The 19288-nt window shown below is 41.7% G+C and overlaps 1 protein-coding gene and 1 non-coding gene across 3 annotated transcripts in view; one reads left to right on the forward strand and one right to left on the reverse strand.

Annotated features, from left to right (window-relative positions):
* The window catches only part of NUDT3 (nudix hydrolase 3), a 74274-nt gene that overhangs the window by 20938 nt on the left and 34048 nt on the right, over nucleotides 1-19288 (forward strand). For both annotated transcript variants that reach the window (XM_036415334.2, XM_036415335.2), the window contains exon 2: nucleotides 15474-15584. In XM_036415334.2, coding sequence (XP_036271227.1) covers nucleotides 15474-15584 — 111 coding nt within the window. The remainder of the gene's footprint in view (nucleotides 1-15473; nucleotides 15585-19288) is intronic.
* On the reverse strand, nucleotides 3888-3994 carry LOC118706275. Its single transcript, XR_004983980.1, has one exon. It is a non-coding gene; the product is annotated as a U6 spliceosomal RNA (small nuclear RNA).

Below are 19288 nucleotides of genomic sequence, written 5' to 3' on the forward strand. Positions count from 1 at the left end.
AGAGCTTGACCAGGACGATGGCCCCATGGATGGCAGTGGCTACTTCCTTTGGGCAACTTACCATCCAGAACATGGCTGTTGTCATCCCCAATGGAGACAAAGCCTAGAACTGGGTCCTTTGGCCAGCAATGTTTCTGCTTTGCACTGGGATAACCTTTAAAACCTTGTCCCTGAGGAATGCTCCCAAGAAAAAGTCAATGACCTCAGGTTCCTTAATGGGCAGGGAGAAGAGATAGATCTCAGGGATTCGATCTTCCTGTCCTTGATTAGGCTTGGTGACGGGGATCCATTCCTGTCCTCAGCCTTGCCTCTGTAAACTCTATGGCCCCACCCCTGACCCTAGCCAAGACCTTGGCCCCGGATGCTGGGTGCTGCAGAAGCCTCCCATTCCAGAGCCCCGGGGCGGGGGGGGGGGCTGGGACCCCAGCTTCTCACTGGAGGTCTTGGAGATATCTCTTCTGCTTAAAAATACGCTGCATGTGGGTGCCAGACGAGCCTGTTCTGTGCCTCCACCCGCCTATCAGTCTCAATGTGCTTTCTTCTTTACTTCTCTGTAGGACTTCCATTCAGCCACATTTCAGGCGTTTCTATATTTCAATTGTAATTTTGATGTGGTTGTGGGAGAGGGAGAGTACAGTTGTGCTTACCTGCGCCACCATCTTGGTTCTCTCCAGTCAAAGCTTTTTCCTGGGAAAATAGAACTGGAAACTGTCACCTAATTCCACTGGTAGGTGATATAATAACAGATAAGGAATTAGAAGACTTATTTTAAAAATTCTCTAAATATTTTAAGAGATTGGCTGGCAAATTGTACAATGAATATGACACATCAAGGTCTGTGGAACGATAGACCTGAACAGTCTTCTTAAGTTACCTGGTACTTGAGGAGGCATACACACACTGACTGGCTTATTAAACATTTGGCCAGTGCTGTGTGGGCGCCTTATGCATATATACTGTTAATTGGCAATACAGGCCACCACTTAAAACGTCTAGTAGCTGCCAGATAAAGAGCCACACTTCTTTTAAAAACAAAACAAAACAAAAGAAAACATTTTTATTTATTTTAGAGAGGAAGGGAGGAGAGAGAGAGAGAAACATCAGTGATGAGAGAGAATCATTATCGGCTGCCTCTGCAACCCAGGTGTATGCCCTGACTGGGAATTGAACCATGACCTCCTGTTTCATAGGTTAAAGCTCACTCACTGAGCCATGCTGGCTGTACACTTCTAAAAGGGAAAGACAGAAGTGGAATCCTCTATCATAAAAGCCTACATGGTGTCATGCCTTAGCTCAGTGGCATCACAAGATGGCCGCCACAGATGGCCACGCACACAGCGGAGGTGGGATCCGGTGGCTGCTCCACACAGTGAGGCCTGGGGGTCGCAAGGCTCTGTGTGGTACAGAGGAGGCCATCCCGGCGTCTCTGCTTCCTAGCGCAAAGGAAGCAGGTGTCAGAGGAGGCGGGTTGTGGCAGGCTAGGGTAGTTGTGGGTTGATGAGGCAGCAGGAGAGGGCAGTTGTGGGTAATCAGGCCAGCCAGGGAGCAGTTAGGGGGCGATCAAGCTGGCAGGCAGGCAGGTGAGCTGTTAGGAGCCAGTGGTCCCAAATTGTGAAGAGGATTGGGCCTAAACCGGGAATTGGACATCCCCCAAGGGGTCCCAGATTGGAGATGGTGCAGGCCAGACTGAGGGATACCCCACCCATGCATGAATTTCATACACAGGGCCTCTAGTTACTTAATAATTGTCCTGTTTTATGTAACCATATTGCTCCCAATAAACACCAGAATGGGACTAATGATGGCAGGAGGAATTACCGTGTTTCCCCAAAAATAAGACATCTTCCGAAAATAAGACCTACTTACAGGTTTCCTTCTGAGTGAAATATAAGGCATCCCCCGAAAATAAGGCCTCCCCCTAGGCTCTGTCTCAGAATGCTATTGCTAAACATGAGAGATTTAAAAGATTCTAAAAGAAATAGTCACAAGAAATTCACCAGGAAATTCAGGAATTGGATTGTTATGATGATGTTCCAGAAGATGATGACATGATTGTCATTGAATAAATGAGTAAATTCTTGATACTGTAGGATTCACAGTTTGTCTCACAAACATGTTGACAACTACCGTACCACCGTACCGTATACAGGTAATAAATTTCCTTTATTTTCATTTAACAATAAATGTGTACCGTATTCTTCATGGAAAAATAAGACATCCCCTGAAAATAAGACCTAGCACATCTTTGGAACAAAATTAATATAAGACACTGTCTTATTTTCGGGGAAACAGGGTAGTTAAGTATAAGGGCAAACATCGGAGATTTGTGACAATCAGCAGATAAACACTGTAATAGGCTATGAATGCAGTCTTTCCTTAAAGACAGGCTCCATCTGTCTGAAATTGAAATGCAGTCTTTCCTGCAGGTAGGAATGGTCTAGTTTTCAGAAGGCTCTACTCTTTAGCCCAGGTTTTATACTGAGCAAGTGATAAATCAGTCTTGAGAACTTCCCTTCCCAGATTGAAAGATAACTTCTGTTAAACTTTTTTATTGAACTTGGTAAAAAAGTTTCTAAAAATACATGAAGTTCTTTCATTGCCATTTTTTCAGCTTTGAGTAGGTAGTTTTACTGTTACAATTTTTAGTAATTAAAATTTATGAAGAATATTTTCCCAAATATTTAAAAAGGAACTTTAAGGCTTACTTACTCTTGCTCTGGTGTTAAAGACCACTTTTGTGTTTAAAACTATAGTAGGTCCTTCTTCCTCTTATGTTTGTTTTTCAAGGATCTTCTTAATTCCGACTTATTTACCAGTCATAATGCCAGTTAATAGTGTGAACTACATATTACAGAACTTTGTTGATTCATAGATATGTATATGCATGGCATTAGACCATATCCTAGGGAACTCCTCACCATCTAGCTTTAACTGACAAGAGTGATTTGTAGTTAACATGGGTTATTTTCAAATGAGGGTGTCTAAATTTTTTGGACTCTATTCTTGATTTACTTAGCAGGTTATAGATAGTATAAAAGTTAAATTTTTACTTGGCTTCTTTTCAATTAGAAATTTGGATTATTGACTTCTGAATTACTTGATGAAGCCTGTGCCAGATGCTTCATGTAGTTTTATGTTCAGGTGGTATTTTGATGAATTGAGTCTCCTGGCTGGCCATTTCTTTCTTAGGGTCCTAAGCACTTAATGGTCCTTAGTGTCAGCATTGTATTTCTAAGAAGTATTGAAATTAATACTCAATATGTCACTCTATAGTTACACGAATTGTTATACTGAATGTTAACATGATAAAATAACCAAACTTATTTAAATTAGATTTAATTTCTAATATCTTCTGTTTTTTGCCTATTGCCCAGGAGTTTTGCTAAAATAAAAAGCTAAGCCCATTTACAGGGCACTGCGCTGATGCCTGGGATACACTGGCGAAGGCATATGAATGTGGTCGCAGCGAGTGCAGCTCCGAGTGAGCTCCGGGGCTGTGCTGAAGCGTTTCTAATAGAAGTGTGTGGGCCAGCCTCTGGAGCAGGAGCTGGAGAGAGCTCCTGGGATCTGGCAGGGAATTTATCCCCAAGTGTCTCCAGTTCTTTGATGTTGGCTTGGGGGAGAGGAGAGGAGAAGCAACCACAAAGAGTGAAAAGAGGCCAGGGGTGGATTTGTGTGGTTATTTTTGGTTGGTAATCATGATACTTTTATCACAGGAATGTTGAAGACTCCAGTATCTCAAATGAAGGGATCTTCAAAGGGAATAAATATCAACAATTTCTCTGTAGCAAATAGAGCGAAACTGGGACCAAAATAACATTAAAAAAAAAAAAAAGAATGTTTTGTTATAAAAATTTGAAAGCAGTTGCCTTGATAGTCTTAAATAGTAATAGATTATTCAACAACTACTTTTACGTGTCATCCTTGCGCAGGGGCCATGCTAATCTTCTCTGTATCGTTCCAATTTTAGTATATGTGCTGCCGAAGTGAGCACTCAACAACTACTTTTAAAGAGCTGATCCTATTGCAGATGCTTGGTATTCACTGATAAGCAAAAGTATGGATTCTGCTCTTATGAAGTTTACATAATCACAATCAGAAATGTTTGATCATAAACTGAGTACCATTCTCTAGAAGAAGAACATCAGTCAGTCAGTGCTTCTGACAGAAGAACTTTATATGGACAGGTGGACAGGAGTTTCTTAGGGAAGGCTGCCCTGATCTCTGAAGGATGAGTGGGAGTTAACTAAGCATTGGGAAGGCATTCCACATTGAGGGGTCAGCATGTGCAGGCACTGTAGCAAGAGAGAAGGTAGTGTATATGAAGAACTGAAATTAGACCAGTTAGATTAGTGAGGCAGAGAACAAACATGGAGTTCAGAGGGCCAGACCATGGAGGTGCTTGTCAACCATGGTCTTTGGCATTCGGTCTTTGTTTCTTGGTTGTTATTCATTTTTTAACACTTTATTGTGGAAAATATCAGACATGCACAGAAGAAAGACAGTATAATAATCTCAGGGTACTCATCTTCCAGCCTTAATCAATAGTTGGCTAATCTTACTTCATCTGTATTTTCACCCATCCTATATAATAAAGAGCTAACATGCTAATTAGACCAGATGGACCTTCCAGACGACCTTCCAGATGAAGCTAGGGCTGCTACAAGGGCTGAGCCCCCTGCACGAATTTCGTGCATCGGGCCTCTCGTGTAATTATAGCTGTGATTTCAAAAGTAATGGGAGCCATTTGAAGTTTTTTTGTTGTTTGTTTTTTCATTTTGCTGGAGGCAGCCAATCAGTGATTCTCATCATTGATGTTTCTATCCCCCTCTCCCTTCCTCTCTGAAATCAATAAAAAACATTTTTTTAAAAATATATTAATAGACTAATTTTGAACTGGACATGTGAAAGTTATAAATGTGCCATTACTAAAAATACATGCTGATCAGAACTCTCACCTAGCCATGTTTAATATGTCTATTTTGGGCCCTCTTTTCCCACTGCCAAGACTCATCTCCCACAACTGTTGGGTTTGCTTCTGATCCTCAAATGACAAGCCTGCTTTCCTCACTCCTTTTAATGGGCTAGGATAAAAATTCAGTTATTTTTCACCACTGTGGTTGCATGAGGACTCAAGTCTGCCCTTTGTGTTTATATTTCCCTTTGATTATTTGCTACTTCTGCAAATTTTCTTTGTATAGCTGACTTCCTCCAGTGCAGTGGTTCTCAACCTTCCTAATGCCGTGATCCTTTAATACAGTTCCTCATGTTGTGGTGACCCCCAACCATAAAATTATTTTCATTGCTACTTCATAACTGTAATTTTGCTACTGTTACGAAGTGTAATGTAAATATCTGCTGTGTTTTCCAGTGGCCTTAGGCGTACCCTTCTAGCGGTTCTCAACCTGTGGGAACCTGTCAGGACCCACAGGTTGGGAACCGCTGCTGTAGAGCCTAACACAGATATTTATATTACGATTCATTAAAAGTAGCAAAATTACAGTTATGAAGAAGCAAGGAAAATAATTTTATGGTTGGGGGTCACCACAACATGAGGAACTGTATTAAAGGGTTGTGGCATTAGAAAGGTTGAGAACCACTGCTAGTGGAAGTGCTCATTGATTTGCAAAGGGACCCAAATAACCCTGTATCCTTCTTGAGGCTGAATATATGGATCTGGAGGACTTCCAGGCTCTGCTGGCTTAGAACCGAGTGAACCTCAGTATGGCCACTAACAAGTAATGCAGCCTCACAGTTCATAAACCAGCTGTAAACATCTGTCAGCTTTGGGCTGCCCGGAAAAGTAGAGAGGAAGTTAATATTCTTGTTAGTTTGAGTGTTGTGATTAATTGTTACTGTATATACTGAGCATGTTTTGCAAATTTAAACCATGTGCTATAGAACTGAAGCTTCATGTGCAATTTACTCTTTATTCAGTTGCAGACTCCAGGACTCATTATGAGTGTTGGCTAATAATGCTGGATAGGGCTACAGCAGTCAAATGAAGTCAAGGATGTGGAAAACACATGGTGCTAGAGTCAGGTTGGTAGTCAGGTCTGAGTTACCCTCTTTAAATCACAGTTTCTTCACTTATAAAATAGAAATACATCCACTAAGATCATCTAATTTCCAGGGTTATTATGACAATTAAGTTAGATTATATTTACATGCATATATATATCTGATACTTTAAAAAATATTTTGTCCGGCTAGTGTTGCTCAGTGTTTGAATTTCGACCTATGAATCAGGAGATCACCCTTCGATTACCTCTCGGTAAGGGCACATGCCTGTATTGTGGGCTCGGTCCCCAGTGTAGGGTGTGCAGGAGACAGCCAATCAATGATTCTCTCTCATCGCTGATTTTTCTCTCTCTCTCTCTCTTCTTCTCTGAAATTAATAAAAATATTTTAATACTTTAAAAAATAGACTTTATTTTTATTTATTTTTTTAGTTTAATAAATCTTTATTGTTCAGATTATTATAGGTGTTCCTCCCCCCCCCCATAGTTTCCCTCCACCTGATTCCCCACCCCACCCCATGCCCTTACCCCCTGCCACTGTCTTCATCCATAGGTGTAAGATTTTTATCCAATCTCTTCCCGCACCCCTCTGACCCCCTCCCTCTGAGAATTGTCAGTCCACTTCCTTTCTGTGTCCCTTTTTTATATTATATTCACCAGTGCAATTCTGTTCTTCAGATTTTTTATTCACTTGGTTTTTAGATTCACTTGTTGGTAGGTATGTATTTGATGTCTTTTGTTGTTCATAGTTTTACCTTTATCTTTTTCTTCTTCCTCTTATTAAAGAATACCCTTTAGCATTTCATGTAATCCTGGTTTGGTGGTGATGAACTCCTTTAGTTTTTTCTTGTCTGTGAAACTCTTTATCTGACCTTCAATTCTGAATGATAACTTTGCTGGGTAGTGTAATTTTGGTTGTAGGTTCTTGATGTTCATCACTTTGAATATTTCTTGCCACTCCCACCTGGCCTGCATAGTTTCTGTTGAGAAATCAGCTGACAATCGTATGGGTACTCCCTTGTAGGTAACTAACTGTTTTTCTCTTGCTGCTTGTAAGATTCTCTCTTTGTCTTTTGCCCTTGGCATTTTAATTATTATGTGTCTTGGTGTGGTCCTCTTTGGATTCCTCTTGTTTGGGGTTCCTCTTGTGTGTGTCTCCTGGACTTGTAAGTCTATTTCACCAGGTAGGGAAAGTTTTCTGTCATTATTTCTTCCAATAGGCCTGCAATATCCTGCTCTCTCTCTTCTTCTGGCACCCCAAAAATATGGATGTTGGTACGCTTAAAGCCATCCCAAAGGCTCCTTACACTATCCTCACACTTTGGGATTCTTCTTTCTTTCTGCCTCTCTGGTTGGGTGTTCTTTGTTTCCTCATATTCCAGATCTTTGGTTTGATTCTTGGAGTATGTTGATCTACTGTTGAGTTTCTGTATATTCTTTATTTCAGACAGTGTATGCTTAATTTCTGACTGGTCCTTTTCCATATTTTTGGTATTCTCATTAAGGTCCTTGAAGATCTCTTCAAGTTTCTCAGCAGTTTTTAGAAGATTCTTGAGTAACCTTATAAATGTGATTCTGAACTCTGTGTTGTCCAGTAGTTTACTTTCCTCCATCTCTCCCATTTGTGACATGCTTCTGTGTCTCTGCATTTGGTTGCCTCCCTGTGTTGATGGAGTGGCTTTGTGTGGTAGGCGATCTATAGGGGCCAGTAGCTCAGCTTCCCCAGTCACCCAAGGTGGTTGATCTTGGTACACCCCTTTGTAGGCTGATGCAAAGTCTTGGTGTAGTTAAGCCTTGATTGCTGTTGGTACACTGGGAGGAACTGACCTTCAGGCCAATTGGCTGTGATGACCCAGTATGTCAATAATGGAAGAACTGCTGTGCTGGAGACACGCTTATGGTGCAGGCTTTGTTTCAGTGAGGCTTTGGTGCTCACTGAGTCCGCCTCCCGAATGTGTCACTTATGGATGTGAGGAGTTGAAATCTGGTATCTTACACTGACCATTAGATACACTGGCTTCTGGATCTCCAATGGGGTGCAGTCCAGCTACTGTCTGAGGCCACCCTGCAGGAGCTACAGCAAGAACCACTGACCTCTGCTCCCTGCTTGGAGTTTAGAGGCTTTGAAGCTGTCTGCACCGGGTTGCAAGTTTGCTAGGTTAAACTGCAATAGAGAAGGCCATTCATAAGCAAAAACCGCTGGGGATTGAACCCACAACCTGGGCATGTTCCCTTGTCCGGATTGAACCCAGGACCCTTCAGTCTACAGGATAGTTGGTACTCTATTCACTTGAGCCAAACTGGCAAGGGCTAAAAATATTTTTAATTGAGTTTTTGAGAGAGAGAGGAAGAGAGAGAGAAACATCAATTGGCTGTCTCCTGCACATCCCCTACCAGGGATTGAGCCTGAAATCCTGGCACATGCCTTGACTGGGAATCAAACCTACAACCTTTTGGTGTATGGGATGATGCCCAACCAACTGAGCCACAACCAGCCAGGGTAAAGAACTGGTAGCCAGGAATTCTCAATCTCATTTAATGAGAAAAAACTACCTAGTTTTTTCTGTGATCTCTCATGATACTCCACATCTTCCTAAATAGATTAAAAGAATAATTTGTAGTAGAATAAAAGTTTGACAGTTAAATTTAATTCATTTAGGAACACAAAAATTTGCAAAATACAGTTCTTGAAATTACATAAAAGTCTTTATCCTATAAAAAAAATCTTTCCATCTTAATTTTCTCCTATATAGTTAAACATTGGCTTGTTTCTGGTGCACCATATATAGTTTGCCTCTTTTTGGTCCTAATTTTGGTAAGAATTAAAATATATATAAATTAGAAAGGAAGAAGTAAAACTGTTCTTATTTACAGATGACTTTATCCTCTATGTAGAAAATCCTAAGGGATCTATGTAAAAGCTACTAGAACTACTAAGTGAATTTAGTATAGGTACAGGATATAAGTTTAATGTACAGAAATCAGTTGTATTTCTGTATACTAGCAATTAACAAATTGAAAATTTTAAAGTATCATTTTAAAAATACTTTTTTTAATGTATTGGGATTTGAGAGAGAGCGCGAGAGGGAAATATCAATTTGTTGTTCCACTTACCTATGCATTCATTGGTTGGTTCTTGTATGTGCCTCGACCGAGGACCAAACCCACAACCTTGGCATATTGGGATGATGCTCTAACCAACTGAGCTACCCAGCTGGGACTAAAAGTACCATTTTAAATAACATCAAAAAGGAGGGCTTCCACTTAAGTTGGTATACTCATCTCCTCCCACAACCACATCAGAATTACAACTAACTATAGAACAGCATCATTGAGAACCATGATGGAAAGAAGTCCTATAACTAAAGAAATTAAGGAGTCTCCGCAAGACTGGTAGGAAGGGCAGGGACTTGGAATGGGCTGGTGGCAGTTAGAAATCAGGAGAGTTATCTTATCTGCAGAGGTTCCCCATGAGTAGTATTAATGGGGAAAAAAAAACCCACATTGAAACGTGTAAAGAATTTTTTTAAAATATATTTTATTGATTTTTATTTATAGAGAGGAAGGGAGAGAGATAGAGAGCTAGAAACGTCGATGAGAGAGAAACATCAACCAGCTGCCTCTTGCACACCCTCTACCGGGGATGTGCCCGCAACCAATGTACATGCCCTTGACCGGAATCGAACCTGGGACCTTTCAGCCCGCAGACCTACGCTCTACCACTAAGCCAAACCGGCTTTGGCCTGTAAAGAATATTTTTAAGAGTTTATTTGAGCCTTATTGACATATGCCGGGAAGCAGAACCTCAACGGATTGAGATAATGCTCCGAAGAATGTCGGGTTACATTTCTCTATTTATACACTGAAATCAAAGGAGGGACATAAGTGGGTTACATGAAATTCATTGGTGATGGAGTAAGGAGGCGGGAGAAAGCAAAGCGGTGGGAAACTCTTGGGATTGGATAAAAAGTAAAATGATGGACGTGTACTCAGGTGAGTGCAGGAACAATTAACATGATAATGAAGGAACTGAGGCATCTATCCTGGCGCTCACCACATTTGGTTGTGCCCCAGGGGCTCCCGAAAAAGGGAAATTACAAGTTACCCAGACATCTCATAGATATGTTATCTTAAAGGCAAAAGGCAAATGGGCTCAGTAAAAAGATCAAAGTTGATCTTTGTCTGGGAAAATATCTGGGACATGACTACCTACTATAACCTGTTAGATATTTAATTTTCAAACCGTCTTTTGTGGTTATCTTAGGACTCTGGGTTTGCAAGACTGCCACGCAGGCCTCCCCTGAGCTTGTCAGGTTAGCATGTGGCTCTTTTCTTTCACAGTAGCAAGGGGTCCTAGCTCCATACCAGGCTCCCCAGCTCAGGAAGAGAAATCCCCATAATTTCTGTGTGTGGAAACCTTTGGAGATTGTGGCTGAGTGAGAGAGAAGTCTGGAATCTCCAGCGTTCCACTTAAAGGGCCCATGGATGGTCTCACTCGCTCTGAGCTCCATCCAGTGTTAGGGCAATAGCTTGAAATATGCCAGGGGCATATGGGGAGGAACTGAATTGTCTGACTTTGGGACAAGAGCTTGAAAGGCAGCTTTCTTACCGACAAAAGTGCTGGCAGAGCCATTTTTTGTTTGTTTTTTCTGAGCCTGCCCTGCGGATTCCCTTAGACCACACCCCACCCAACTTTCCTATCCACCTAAGCTGGTTCTACCGAGTAGCTTTTCCATACAAGCAGCCTGTCTTCTTGGCTCATGCTGGGGACTTTACAAAATGAGGAGACAAAGAACCATATCCCAGATAAAAGAGCAGAACAAAACTCCAAAAAAAATACTAAACAAAATGGAGATAAGTAATCTACCAGATGCAGTGTTCAAGACATTAATTATAAGGATGCTCAGTGAACTCAATGAAAACTTCAACAAAGAAATAAGAAACATCTGAAACCGGTTTGGCTCATTGGATAGAGCGTGAGCCTGAAGACTGAAAGATCCCTGGTTGATTCCGGTCAAGGGCATGTACCTTGGTTATGGGCACATCCCCAGTAGGGGGTGTGCAAGAGGCAGCTGATCCATGTTTCTCTCTCATTGATGTTTAACTCTATCTCTCTCCTTACCTCTCTGTAAAAAAAATCGATAAAATATATTTAAAAGAAATAAGAAACATAAAAAAGAACCAGTCAGAAATTAAGAATATAGTAACTGAAGAATACAGTAGAGGGAACCAACAGTGATTAAAAGGTAAGGTAACAGCCCAGCTGGGTTGAACCAGGAACTTACTGTTCAATTCTGAATCAGGATATATGCCTGGGTTGCAGGCTCAGTCCCCAGTGGGGGGTGTTCAGGAGGCAGCCAGTCAATGATTCTCTCTCTTCCTCTCCATTCCTCTCTAAAATCAATAAAATATATCTATATCTATCTATATGTCTATATCTATATGTAAAGAGATATATAGATATATATATTTAAAAGGTAAGATAGCAGAAAATACCCAATAAGAACAGTAAACAGAAAAATAATTTAAAACAGGATAGTTTAAGGGGCCTTTGGAACAACACCAAGCATTCTAACATTTGCTGAGAGAAAGCAAGGAATTGAAAACTTATTCGCAGAAATGACAGGAAGTTTTCCTAATCTGACAAAGGAAATAGACATATAAGCCCAGAGAGTCCCAAACAAGATGAACTCAAAGAAGCCTATACCAAGACACATAATTAAAATGCCAAAGGTTAAATACAATACAATACAAAGAGAATTTTGAAAGCAACCAGTGAAAGGCAGTTATCTGCAAGGAATCTCCCATAGACTGTCAGTCTATTTCTCAACAGAAACTTTAAGATCAGAAGGGATTGGCCTGAAATATTCAAAATAATGAAAAGCAAGGATTTAAAAACAAGATAATGATACCTAGCAAAGCTATCATTTATGTCAAAGGACAGAGAAAAACCTTTCCGAACAAGAAAAAGCTAAAGTTCATCACCACCAAACCAATATTACAAGAAATTTAAAAGGGATTTCTTTAAGAAGAAGAAAAAAATAAAAAGGTAAAAAATATGAATAATAAAATGGCAATAACTACATATCTATCAGCATTGCTTTAAACGTAAATGGATTAAATGTTCCCATCATAAGACATTGAATGGCTGAATGGATAAGAAAATAAGACCCTTGTCTGAGCTGGGTGCTCATTTAGGTGGAGCATCATCCCCACACCAAAAGGTTGTGGGTTTGATTCCCAGTCAGGGCACATACCGAGGTTGTGGGTTCCATCTCTGCTTGGAACACTGATTGCAGGAGATAACCAGTTGATATTTTGTTCACATCGATTTTCTCTGTATCTATCTAGCTATCTAGCTATCATCTATCTATTTCTAAAAAAAAAAAAAAAAAAAGGCAGCCAAAACCGGTTTGGGTCAATGGATAGAGCGTCCGTCTGCGGACTGAAAGGTCCCAGGTTTGATTCCCGTCAAAGGCATATATCTTGGTTGCGGGCACATCCCTGGTAGGGAGTGTGGAGGAGGCAGCTGGTCGATGTTTCTCTCTCATCAACGTTTCTAGCTCTCTATCCCTCTCCCTCTCTCTCTGTGGAAAATCAATAAAATATATAAAAACAAACAAACAAACAAAGGCACAAAAAGAAAGAAAAGACCCTTACATATGCTGCCTACAAGAGATACTTTATTGAAAGATACATCTAAGGCTCACTTTTCTCATTTCTATAATGGTGAGAATTACATAACACCTGGCTTGCATGGTTGTTAGAAAAGTAGAGAGTGCAGTAAAAATAGAATATGTAAAAAGCCAGCACATGGCTTAAAGTGGGCGCTGAATAAATTACTCCTGCGGCTGTAATTATCCCTGTATTTCCCCTTGGTATTAGTCTGTTTTCTTTCAGTATTTACAAGAGTTGTGGGAGGGGGTTAAGGTTTATAAGAACACACTGGATGTTCCAGTAAGTTATATTCAAACAGTGTACTTTCACTATAGTTTTTATTTTTATATAACTGATTTCTTTAGTCTTCTCTTTAAAAATAAAAAATAAAGTCATTGAACACCAGGCAATATAAAGTGTTATGTGTGCTTATTTTAATATTTAGACATTAATTTGAAAAGACAGAGCAGGACACACTCATTTAGAAGTCTAATACTCCATATAATCCATACTCCATACCCTTGGACTCATACTTAAGGATGATATTTGTGTATGTTACCACCTTTTCGTATTGCTCTTAAAATACCTTCTTACTTCCAAAGTAAAAATGTCAGAATATCTATTCACAACACAAATACAGTGTTACTTTGGACTATGCAGGGAATTTCCTTTTTTTGTTAAATAAACAACCTGATTAAAGTGAAGGGCTGTTTATGAGGAGTTTTGTAAACTGTTTATGTCTGCTGGTTCCTCTTTGTAGCAGTATTTGAGCTCCTGGGTAGGAAAAAAAGTAGCTTAGGGGTAAAATGGCTTTAAAACTCTAGGAACTGAAACTACTAATGCTTGGCCCTCTGATAAGTCACTGATTTAATCTGAAAGGTTATTTCACCTCCTACTCAGCTTTACTCTTCTTTTAAACATAGCGTCGTCGTGCATAAGAACTTGTGGCAGTTGTTCTGTAAAAAGAGAAACTCTTATTTATCTGGAATCCAAGCAAGTTCAGATAATTATCCACTATTGTGTTGGTCTTATCTTTAAGAAGGAACACACAAATTACTAGAAAGAGCTGGTTGTAGAAGCAGTCTGCAGGGCATGGCACAGATTTGACAGGGTGCAGCCCCGTGCCATCTGGGACACCAGAAGACCTCTCTGGAGGTAATAGCAGGCCTGAGGGGCTGTCAACTGGGACATTACATTTCTGGAAATGAGATCATGTTAGGTGCATTACTGCAGGCAATTTTTCTGGGAATTAGTAATCTATCTAAGATGTATTACCATAGATAAACTAATTTTTAAGGACAATATTTCCAGAACGTTAATAACATGGGATACCTGGAATAGATCTATCACTACTGTTCTCTTGGTGGTGGGGATGGGAACTTGCATGACACCAAGGGCAGGTAGAGGAAATGGGGACAGCTCTTTTAGGTAAGCTCTGCAGATGCGCCCATTCCCCCTGCTTCCTTTCATCCTGGCTGGAAGATCTAAGACTGTTTTTCAAATCTCATTCGCTTTCCCTCTTAGCTCCAGTCCACATTTATAGTTGTAACTAGAAGTATTCATTAGACATGTCATTGAACTATCAAATTCCTGTGTCCAAAGAACAGCCAGAACATGGGGGAACTCTAGGAAGAAAGCCTACGTATTATATAGCAAATCAATTAAGGGGGGGAGGGGATGACTGGAAGGTAGGTAACTGGAAGTCAGTGGTGGAATCTGTAAAGGCTACAGAGGAAGTAGTATATTCTTTTAGGCAGTAAAGATGACTGCAGAGTAGAAGTTTAGTGCTGAGGGTGGACTAGAGTGAAGGGGTAGGTAAGGAATATGGTTTGCGATAAGAATGGACGCTCAAAGACATCAGAAAGTGACGGCTTAGGGAGCACTTGGGGATTCCTTTAATTTTAGGAATAATGCCATCCCAACTCCACTCCCAAATGGGTGCCACTAACTTTGTTTAGCATGAGTCCTTGAGAAGGGTAAGAAGAGGGACTAGAGAAATTCCAGATTTTATTTTAGCCGTGACTAAAATGCTGGTGAGGGTAGGGGTGGGGGTGGCCGGGGAGAGGTCAGTGGGGGAAAAGGAGACATACGTAATACTACATGTAATACTTTAAACAAGAAAAGATTTTAAATAAATAAATAAAATGCTGGTAAAGTTTGAATTAGTAAACTGAATTCTCTATCAATATTTTTGTGTCTTTGCTTTGCTTTTCACTTCTTAATAAAATTTCTTAGTAAAAAAAAATTACAGTTTTATCTCATCTGAAAGCATGATGAAAAGGAATATTCTACTTTCCATGTAGATGAGAGAATGAGGTGTTCAGTGCACACTTAGGGCCTAGGGTGGCAGGTTGTGTGGGCCCGTGGCCATCTGATGGAGCAGGATCTGGACAGAAGGGAAGGTGGGACTGTGGTACCAGCCTCAGCTAAGGCCTTGCCTTCTGGCCAGCCCTTCACAGCACTCACATGCTCATCAGAGACAATCTCTCTATTTTTCGTCAGCTCTGCATTCAGTGGGTTTTAGAGGAAGCAATGAAGGAGGGGGTAGATGGAACAGTTGGCAGAATTGGAAGGGAAAGCGGGGGTGATGCCATTGGTTTAGATGCCCTCCTGCTTTTACTAGGCAGGTGGCCTGCTTTTTTCAAAGAGAAACGAAAGCTGCCTCGCAAGAAGTGATTTGGAGAGGTGTAAACAAAGGGGTCTTAGGTATTTTTACTTTTGTGGTGTTTAAACTCTGAATTTGTATGAATGTGTCTTTTGAGTTTTTAACCACCACGTGGCCTGTGTGATTTCCAGGTGCTACTGGTGAGTAGTAGCCGCCATCCAGACCGGTGGATTGTCCCTGGAGGAGGCATGGAGCCTGAGGAGGAGCCGGGCGTGGCAGCAGTCCGGGAAGTCTGTGAGGAGGTATGCACGAGAAAGAGCACGGCGTACCCTGTGATCGTGAACCTGTATGTCTGCTAAACACACTGAGGGTCGTAGAAAGAAGGCATTTAACAGTTACCGTGTGGATTAAAGAGGAGGTCAGGCGGTGACATGGTAGTGTTTATCAGGCACCGCTCTACGCAGGAAGGGTTCTCACAGAGTCACTGTGTCTACTTATACCAGACAGCCCGGTGACTCCCGGGGTCTCTTCGGTAAGAAGATCAGGAATCAGCTGATCAGCCGGAGAACAGGCAGTCTCAGTACACACGCTCATTCTCATTAGCCTTTGGGTGGGAGGTGGCAGCCTTGTTCTCCTGTGCTCCCTGGCTCCTGGCTGTCGAGCAGTGGCTAAAGCAGCAGTTCTGTCAGCCAGAGCTGTTAACGGTGCAGCTTGAGAGAGAACAGTACCTTTTCTGTTTTATTGTAGTCAGATGATGTTCAACGTACATGCTTTGAGTTCCTGAGCCATGCCCTGCCTATCTAACTAATACTCCAGAATAAATAGTCAGAAGTAAAGTCTTAGACCCTTGCTTCTCTACTTCAAGAGCTAACAGATAGATTAGAGAAACTGAGAGATTGCAATTCAAAACCAGGAGGAAGGAACTAATGTTTCTCCATCGTCTCTTGTGGCAACACCATCTTCTGCTCTGCTTATGTTATCTCAGTTAGGTTCCTAATGGCTGGTATAAGTTTCATCACCCCCATTTACTTCCTCTCACCACATAATGTTTTAGATTATTTGCTTGTTCCACAGGGATGTAATACTGATTCCAAGAACATATAAAATAGCACTTGAAACAGGTCTCAACTCTACATTTCTTTTGCCTTAATCTGAAAGTTACTTCTCTCATCAAGTCTTTGTAATTCCACCCAGATTTGTTCTTCCTGTGTGTCTATTGCAGTCTGTACTTCTAGCATCATGGTATCTGTCATCCTTTATTGGTACTGCTTGCTTGTCTTCTGTGATAGAATTGATGCTCTATGTAGTCAAGGTACCATTCTCTCTTGCTCACTGTTGAATCCCCAGGGCTTAACACACAGCAAGTACTTAAGAAAATATAATTTTTTTTGCCCTGGCTGGTGTGTTCAGTGGTTAGAGCATTGGCCTACTCACTGAAGGGTTGTGAGTTTGATTATCAAGAGCACATACCTGAGGTGTGTGGGAGGCAAGCAATTGATGTACCCTTTCACAGTGATGTTTCTTTCTTTTTCTCTTCTCTTCTCTCCCTCTCCCTCCCTCTCTCTCTCTGTCTCTCTGTATGTCTGTCTGTCTGTCTGTCTCTCTCTCTCTCTCTCTCTCTCTCTCTCTCTCTCTCTCTCTCACACACACACACACACACACACACACACACAAAACCAATGGAAAAAATATCCTCACTCCTTGGGTGAGGATTAAAAAAAGAAAGAAAATATAATTTTTGTATTTTACAGTTATTACATTTATTACTATTATTGAAATGACAACTGGAGCAGCCACATAAATGCACTTTCAGGTGGTTAGGAGTAAATGTATCTACTGGTCCTTCAGTTAAATGAGGAAGAAAGTAACAGTGTTGCAGCACCCACCCAGCCAGGTTGTGCAGAAATGAAAGCATGGGCTACCGTGCACAGGCAGGGCTCGCTCATGGTGGGCAGATGACAGTGGGAATGTCTGTAGCTCAGGCAGCCTCATCACCACACCTGCACCCACACCCGTGGCCCAGTCCCTCCCTTCCAGTGTGAAGGATCTGCCGCCTTCACCTCTTCTCAGTCTCCTGGCTCCTGCTTGCACCTTTTTACTTTGTATTTTTCCTCCCTGTGTGCATCTCACTTTCAGTCTTCCCAAGGAAGGATCTGATTGGTGTTGCCTAGTTACGACTGTTGATCAGAGCTGCCAGGCCATCTCATCAGCTCCTGCCATTTTGAAGATGTCTGCCATACCTTTGCCCATTGCTTATTTCTTACTAGAAGCCTGGTGCATGAATTCATGCATGGATGGGGTCCTGGCCGGCTGGGGCGGGGAGGTGTGAGCGTTGGCTCGCCGGTCCTGTTCCCTGATCGAACCCCTGATCGAAGGGACAATTTGCATTTAAGCCTTTTATTATATAGGACTAGATGCCCCCTGCAGGAAGATTCCTGCAATAGGGCTTCCTGCTGTGGTCTCCACTGCTCCACCGGTTTCTCCCTTCTGCCCGCCCCGCCTGCTTCCCTACCCTCTCTGCCACCCTGCTTGCTTGCTTCTCTGCAGCTTCGCTCCCTTCTGCAGCACTTGGCTTCTTTCTACCTTGCTTTGGACTTGGTATGCAAATTAACCGCCATCTTGGTTGGGTTAATTTGCATGCTCACCCTGATTGGCTCGCCCTGATTGGGCGTGCCTTGTGGGTGTAGTGAAGGTACGATCAATTTGCATGTTTCTCTTTTATTAGAGAGGATTCCTCTAGCTGTGCTGAGAGTGGCAAGTTCATGTGCTCTACAAGCATAACAACCTGTGCTTAGGTACTGTCTAGGGCAGCTTTCCTGAGGGCCCGTATATGTAGTGAAAGATATTTACTAACACAGGAAAATGTTTGTAACCCGTTCCTAAATGACCAAAGCAGGCTACAAACAGCATTTATGACATGAGACCATAAAATGGGAAAGAAATGTGTATATAAGCAAAACCAGTTTGGCTCAGTGGTAGAGCGTCAGTCTGTGGACTGAAAGGTCCCAGGTTCTATTCTGGTCAGGGGCATGTACGTTGGTTGCGGGCACATCACCAGTAGGGGGTGTGCAAGAGGCAGCTGGTCCATGTTTCTCTCTCATCGACGTTTCTAGCTCTCTGTCTCTCTCCCTTCCTCTCTGTAAAAATCAATTAAAAAAATGTGTATATAACCATTTGTGTAGAAAGAATAGAAACCCTGCTTATACACTTACTATATGATAAGCTCTGTCCTTAGCATTTTGCATATATTGCCTCACTAAGTGCTTACCGGGCCCTATGAGGTAGGAACTGTTTTTATTTACACTTTACAGATGAGGGAAAACTGAGGGTCAGTGAGATTAATAGTTGTCCACACAAATTGTGCCCAGCTATGTGTGTTCAAGCGCTTCCGGTAAGATCTGCATCTAGAGCAGTCGTTGGCAAACTGCGGCTCTTTGGCCCCTTGAGTATTCTAACGCCACTTCTTCAAAATAGACTCGCCCAGGCCGAAAACCGACTTCTGCGCATGGGCCACGAAGTTTCAGTCGCACTGTACGTGCGCGCCCGCTTGTGGTATTTTGTGGAAGAGCCACACTCAAGGGACCAAAGAGTCGCATGTGGCTTGTGAGCCGCTGTTTGCCGACCACTGATCTAGTATCTCATCCGTACCCACACTCCTAACGCTGTGCTCCTGAAAGAATGTTCACCCACATGTTCACAGTGGTTATCTTTGGGTTAGTTCATAGGTTATCAAGTTTTTCTGCATTGAACATATATTTATTCTGTTACTAGAAAAGTTCTCTGTATGAACAGGAGTGGACTGCGACTATTAAGTAGTTTATCTTCGCATTGTCAGGGCCTCAGTACCATTAAACTCAACCTGTTCTAAGCTTCGTTCACCCAGCTGAAGTTTCAGCAAAGTGGCTGAACTTCTGAAACAGGTAAATCTGCAGAACTTGAAACATTAGCAATCACATCAAAGACCTAAAATGTTCCCTTTTATAAACTGGCCTCCACTTACTCAGTT

The sequence above is a fragment of the Pipistrellus kuhlii genome, unplaced genomic scaffold (genome assembly GCF_014108245.1).
Source record: "Pipistrellus kuhlii isolate mPipKuh1 unplaced genomic scaffold, mPipKuh1.p scaffold_m20_p_5, whole genome shotgun sequence".
Taxonomy (NCBI): Eukaryota; Metazoa; Chordata; class Mammalia; order Chiroptera; family Vespertilionidae; genus Pipistrellus; species Pipistrellus kuhlii.